The sequence below is a fragment of the Dinoponera quadriceps genome, unplaced genomic scaffold (genome assembly GCF_001313825.1).
Source record: "Dinoponera quadriceps isolate SergipeBrazil2010 unplaced genomic scaffold, ASM131382v1 scaffold555, whole genome shotgun sequence".
NCBI lineage: Eukaryota > Metazoa > Arthropoda > Insecta > Hymenoptera > Formicidae > Dinoponera > Dinoponera quadriceps.
The window spans coordinates 787,640-794,548 of NW_014554717.1; the positions used below are offsets into that span (position 1 = coordinate 787,640).

The 6,909-nt window shown below is 49.7% G+C and overlaps 1 protein-coding gene across 12 annotated transcripts in view; it reads left to right on the plus strand.

Annotated features, from left to right (window-relative positions):
* LOC106741127 overlaps positions 1-6,909 on the plus strand; it is a 197,703-nt gene that overhangs the window by 185,941 nt on the left and 4,853 nt on the right. For 10 of the 12 annotated variants that reach the window (XM_014612820.1, XM_014612809.1, XM_014612807.1 and 7 more), the window contains exons 4-5: positions 5,407-5,450; positions 6,366-6,378. In XM_014612820.1, the coding sequence (XP_014468306.1) occupies positions 5,407-5,450; positions 6,366-6,378 (57 nt within the window). Of the gene's footprint in view, positions 1-5,406; positions 5,451-6,365; positions 6,615-6,909 lie in introns of those variants that run through there. The other 2 variants (XM_014612818.1, XM_014612816.1) reach the window with 2 other exon arrangements.

Genomic DNA, 6,909 nt, shown 5'->3' on the forward strand with positions numbered 1-6,909 from the left:
GCCCCCCCCCCCCTCCCCCGACTTCATGCGCGTAATATCTCCTTAAAACTTGGTATGCACACGCGGAAGGCGCGACTAAAGTTAGTCGCTGTTAATCTTTGGAACGTCGAGGACGATTACGACGAGGCACGACGTCGGACACGAACGTCGAGCGAGTTACGTGCCTCGAATGTCTATGGGCGATGACACCGGCGGAAAGAAAAAAGAAAAATTCAAACGCGCAGTACCCACTCACGTCCTTAGCGCGTTCACCGAAATTAGAAGGAGGAGCGCGCTCCTCGAGACGCGCGCCAGTCGCGGCTTGAAATCGCGTGTCCCGCGGTGTCACGTTTTGCCCGCGAATCTTCCCGAATCGGATCCGTCGACGGACGGTGTTACGATGTAATTCACACACGGAGAGACGGAGGGAATACGAGCGAAATTACCGTCATAATCCGAAACGACAGATGCTGACAGTGCAACACACGTACACACACACACACACACATACGCGCGCGCGCGCAAAACTTCCAACGAGCTAATCGATTCCGGTCCGAACTACGGCCCGCAAATTCCGACCATCTGTTTATGGGGGCCGGTGATTACCGAATGAAATTACGTACACCTGCACGCACGCGGTCCAAGTGCATACATTAATGCATACCTACCTACCTACCTACTTCCCGCAACAGTCCGAACTTCCTTTCCTCCGCGCGGAACTCGCGCGCTCAGCGCCGAGCCTGGTACCGAGAGGGACATCGATTTTCTGCCGAGCGCGATTCGATGTTCATACAGCCGACTCTCCCCGCATGAAGATCTCGTGTAAACACGAGAGACGGCCACGCGCGTCGGTGTGTGCGCGTGTGCGCACGCGACGAGCGAGGCTTCAGGTGGACGAGGTGAGCGGAGAAGAGAGAAAGAGAGAGAGAGAGAGAGAGAGCCGTCGTGCGCCCTCGCACACAATCCCCCTTTGCACGACGGATGAGTTTAGATTGATATTGGCTGGCGAATGGATTTATCTAAAATTAGAACCCCCGTCCCGTCACACGGACTTGTAGAACGTCGATTCTCGCGCACTCTGACGCACCCGCGCAGCGATACAACGTCACCGACGCTGCTCCTCGTCGCCGCTAAAGTTAGCAGCGACTGCTTTTGTCGATACCGCCCGGCGGCGGCGACGACGGCGACCACGACGACACCGATGCGTCAGCCAACTCTTCGGCGCGTATTGACGAACGATTTAGAGTTGCTCGCCACGCGCGTCGTCGTCGCCGTCGTTCCGTCTCATCCGTCCGGACTTGGACGGAAACGGTTCGGTTCTCCGATCGCCCGTGTGATCGAACCTCACGAATGATTAACGTCCACCGCGACTATCCGCGTTAGTATTAGTTCCCCTCCGTCGAGAGATCAGCTTCTGAGATTTTTCGTCGGTGCACCGGAACTTTTCGGATTTCGAGGCGAACAATAGACGGGAGTTTCACCTGTTCGGCCAATAATGGAGCGGCACGACCAGAAGTTCCCTCGTCGAATCTTGTAGCTCCTCGGAGACATTTCTCACGTAACACGGGCGGTCGGGCGAACGGGCGGACGATTAGATTCGGATCCGCAGTTTCCTAGATCTCTCGGCGATTTCGAGGGAACATTACGCCCCTGAGGCAGATCACCTCCAGCCTTCAACCTCCTCTGCCTACGAGCTTAGGCCAATTTCGACGTGTCGCGTCGAGAGAGGGTGGTTGGCCTGCGAGAGGGTGCCCTTTCTCTCTCTATCTCTATCTTTCTCTTTTCACGATATTACATGAGGAAGGTCGTGCAAGAAGAGGGCAGGATGGAAGAGAGAGAGAGAGAGAGAGAGAGAAGGAAAGGGATGAAAGAGCTGGTGAGTTTGAGGATTATGTTGACGGTAGGAGGGGCGGATGCAAATGAGAATCTCTCTCGCTGGATGCTCGTACGGATTACAAGAGAGGTGTCGAGGACGGATCAATGACGAGGGGACGAAATCTCGAGAAAAAATGTGTTTATTTTTAATAAGACTTAGGTGAGAGTTCAATTTAACGGGGGGGAGGGAGTCGTTCCGAGAACGTACATTTGGTGCATCACGGTGAGTGGGAAAGAAAGAGATAGGTAGAAGGAGAGAGAGAGAGTCGAATGGGGCGCCGATTCCTAGTTAAATTACGGCGGACGTTTGCTTTTGCAGCAATTGCGAGTAGCAGTCTTATAAAGTTTAATAGCCAGCAGCGCGTCGTAGTTCGCGTTCGATTAACCAGGCATCGCATGAATTTCAAAAGAAAGCATCGCGCCCCGTTGCAGTTTCAGTGTACTCTCGGTGCAAATGAGAGTTGGATAGAGTTGGCGGAATTCTAAACTAAAGTCACGTCCGCGGGCTCGTCGCCCCGGCTCGCGAGCGCATTTATAAAATACAGACGTGACATTTATGATGAACTATGCGAGCTATTCCAAACATTCGCAATCACATTAGCGCTTCGATGAAACTATTTTTAACAAGGACGCGCGCAGGCGCGCGAGAGTTTCGCTCCTTTCTCGCGCGCGAAAAGTTCGTACTTTAACGTTATTCCGCGCGGAACGATCTCTCGTTGGCGGTGGTTGGTGGGCGCGCGCTGCAACATTCATTAATTTGTTGTTTATCAGCTGTAAATCGGCCATTACTCGACGTACGAACGCTGCGCGTTTTTCCCTCTCCGTCCGTCATAACTCTTCGGTTTATTCCCCCGGTCGTTGAATATTCGGGATGATTAAATCTCGAAGAGATCCAAATTTCGGTTGAATATGCAAATAAATGCGGAAAAAGCGCGCTGTGTTTAACACTTTCACTGCCATGTATTACGTGATACGTTAACACTTCTGGAGGCGCCGGTATCACTGTGATACATACACAATCTTATCCTTAAAACGCTGCGTATTACGTGCGCGAAGGGAAAATAATTTATCAGCGCAGAAGGCTACGTTGTCACAGTAAAAAATCTCAGTTATCATTAGCCAGCTGAACGATTTGTTAAGGAGCACTAATCGCCATTCGCGGGATTATTCCGCTGAATCTACAAATTATTTTGCTACAATGGCACACTAACAGATGTAGGAAAACACTGTTTGTCCTAGCAGCGAATGAATTTATACTACAAACAAATTCATTCGGCAGAATATTTTCTATTCCGGTAACAGAAACCGGTGTTTCTGCTCTAATTACGAATAACTTGCTAATTTGGTTGTACTAACGATATTTTATTGCTGTCGCAACTATGGTTTCGCTAACAACCGCGGAATAATTTTTCTCTGTTTTTTACGCGCGCTATACACGCGTTCGATGCATTATTCCACATGTTATAATTACGAGAAGGAAAATTTAGCGGCGACGGTAAAATTTTGCGAAAACCCCCGAGATAGTCAACGTGTTAAGTATGGTGTCGCGTCACGCTATTCGACGTGACATTTTCAACAACGAGTAATACCGCCAAAGTGTTTATACCTTCGGTATAGTGAATCGCGGGCAGCTTTAAGTGTTGCACGCGAGAACGTCGGCACGTAGGATGGATTTCACGTGCAGGCAGTTCCACATCAACAAACTCCCTCTTTCTTCCTCTCACTTCTTCTTACTCGCGCGCGCGCGTGCGCAAATTTTACAGACCCGTAAAATATATTGGTTTTCTTTATGCCCGGCTGGCAGGTTCGTTAAGTGTAGCTATTTAACAATTTACGGTTAGCATTTCCCTGCCGGAAACGCTTCCCGGGCGACGGAACCGCCCGGGCTGCTGTGTGTATGTGTGTGTCTCTCTGTGTGTCGTGCCCGCGAACGCGCGGCATTTATTTCCAGCAACCGAATATTCCGCGAAATTCAGCGAACGATTCCGAGCGAATAATCTACGACGGCGCGATTTACGGAGCTTCGTGACCGAGTTCTCCTCCCTAAACAGATCGATACTCGCGAATGGCGGCGACGTGAATTATTTTATTATCGGGTGGACTCTCTTTCTTTCCCTCTCTCTCTCTCTTTGCGACTATTTTTCTATCGGAAAAATATACATTAATGCACGAGGGAATAACGGTTGCGCTATATATACGCGGCACTTGAACATCTTGGACGGCAGCGTAAAAATACCCGATAATTATTCACCAGCACACATTATTTAATCAGATTTATTTCGCGCGCGTGTGTATACATATGGGATTAAGTGGGGACCGTCTACATCGGGCGCGAGGCAGGCAGAAAAATAAAGGAGAGTGAGCGATCGAGAGAGAGAGAGAGAGAGAGGGGCAAAAATTCCACCTTTCAAGTCCTCCATTTTCCACCTTTACTGCGACTCTATCCCTTCTCGACACAGTTTTCGCCTGAATATCCAGAGCTTTGCTCTACCGCATTCTCGCTCGTTTTCCGCCTTTTTTTCCCTCCTAACGACCAAACATAGCCTGCCCGTGACAAGTGTATCGACCGCCCCTCCTCTCCCCCGTCATCCTTCTTCCTCGCCTCTTACGTACTTCAGCCCTGCCGAAAGAAACGCCGCTTAATGCGCGCGGTAACCCCCCGGAATGCCGTCGAGGATTTTGCACCGATTTCTTCGTAGCGGCCACCGTCGCGGCGGCATTCGGCGGTGAATAAAATGGAACACGCGCTTGTGTGTCGCGCGACCACCGGCTTCTTAAGAAGTCAATAACCGCGCCTTCCGACCGCCCGAAATGTGAAGCTTAATTCGGAAATCTGAGAGTGAATTCTTCCTTCTTTTCTCGACGGGGCGAACAAAGCGATATTTCAGGCGCGCAAATCGCGAGAAGACGAAAGCAACGGAGAGCCCGGGAAGCCCGGAAATTGAATCGAAACTATCAATTCGCGTGCGTGCATTTTGCAGCAACCCTCCTCCGTACATATTCAGCGTTTATTTTCGGTGAGATTACTCGCTTCATAAATCAGGTTAACGTAGCCGATCGACTAAGGTCGATTACACTGTCGAGTGCCGATTATCCATTCGCAATTCTATTCGCAATCCGCACGATTCGATCGCACGAAGCGGAGGAAATCCGCGATCTTTTTTCGATTAAGTCCCCGTATAACCAGATTGCGAAATCGAAGAGAGGAGAGTCCAAGGATTTTCACGCCGAAGTCTTCTTTTTTTTCCTTCTCTCTCTCTCTCTTTCTCCCTCTCTCTTTCTTCCTCGTTTCTCTCCGTCCTCCCTCGTCCTATAGCGTTTCCACCCCTTCTTTTCCCCGGGTTGGAGACCCACCCCGACACCATGGAACGCCGTCCTGCACCCTTGCCTTTGTGCTCGGCTACTTCCGCCAGCCTCGTACCTACCCTTCCTCTTCTTCCGGTCACGCGATCGCTCTTACGGGGATTTTCCAGACTGTAAATTGCAAAAGTTCTAATGCGACTCTCACGATATCACGTCCCTAAGCCCGGCCGTTGTTTCTTCTTGTTTCAGATCCTGAAGCGGCTTTCAGGATCCGACCCAGACGCGCTCTGAGGGTAAGTTTCAGTTAATAATACAGGAGTAATCAAGATTGACCTGTAAAGGTGATAATCGCTTTAACGTAGATTGAATTTGGGATTGTACTCGCTGCTCTTAACGGGCAATCGCAGTTTTGGGCGTGTACGCATACTCGGGCGAGTACGTAGCGCGATTGTGAAATTACATATCCTGCGTGTCATTCTGGATAGAGATTGATCTCGTGCACAGGGTGTCCGGCGCACATCCGCTCGTGCGTGGGTGGAACTCGTAAAACTGAACGGAAAGGTCCATTTTGTAAACAACTATGACGATTATCGAGACGTTAATTAAAAAAGCATTAACGAATAAGTGCACGTAGGACGCACGTGGGACGAGCTGTTTAGGCCGGATCGTGAAAGTATACGGTTCAACATTATGCAACATCATGCTGAGAGATTGTCAACAGATTCAGACATCTCGGATGAGGCTTCGCCTAAAGAGCCCGTCTCACCACATCGAGCACACTTATTCGCGAATTTTCTTTAATTAATCCCTTAATGAATATCACAGTTGCTTGCGGAATGATAAAGGACTTTCCAGTGTCGACGAGTTTCCAATTCGATTCGAGCGAATATATGTACTGAAAGAAGAATATTTGGTATTTGTAACTCTAATCATCATAGTAAATGAATTACAATCAGGAAAATCAATTTTCTAGGAAACGTTAACTATAATGTTAGTGATAATAATCTTATGTGCATGTTGTTGCTACTATTTCGGTGGTTAAAGCTGTAAAAAGATAATTTGGCACCGAAAACAACAATGATTTCTCTCAGTGTACGCGTTGTGTCAAATAATACCCTGTGTAATATCCATTGTTCATCACCAAGTTCTCTGTTGAAACGTACGATCCACTTTACAATGAAAGTAATCCAAAAACGCGGCGATTCCAGTTCACAGTGCTACGTAAGTTTCAAGACTGCCAGACATTCCGAGAACTCTCAGAACTTCGGTTCGATTTAGGGATCGGTTAAGCCGGACAATCGCAGCAGCGTCGAGCGGTCCGGTTAATTTGTGGTTCAAAATATTCGCCGAGGACTCGGAGAAAACCGCGATCGTTCCCCTCACCTCTCGGCTTGGCGGGCGCGCCTCTCGTTCGTGCGCGTTCCGCGAGCACTCGAGCGTATTTGAAATTTATCGAGGTAACAACAGGCAGCGCGATGGCACGGAGGGATCTCTCTCTCTCTCTCTCTAGCGCGCGTGCTCTGCGAGCCCTCGAAAAGTTCGCCGTTCTTGTAAAGTGCTCGAAACAATTCCGACGCGAGCGGCGACGTCGACGGTATCGCTTTTGTATCGAGAGCACCGGGACAGCGAAAGTTTTTGCATTCCCTTGTCACGCGGCGCGATTTATCCCGCGCGCTCGGAATATGCAGCAACATTTATGCGCGACGTGTCTACGTAGCGCGGCGTAAAAATGCTCGCCCCCCCCCCCCCCCC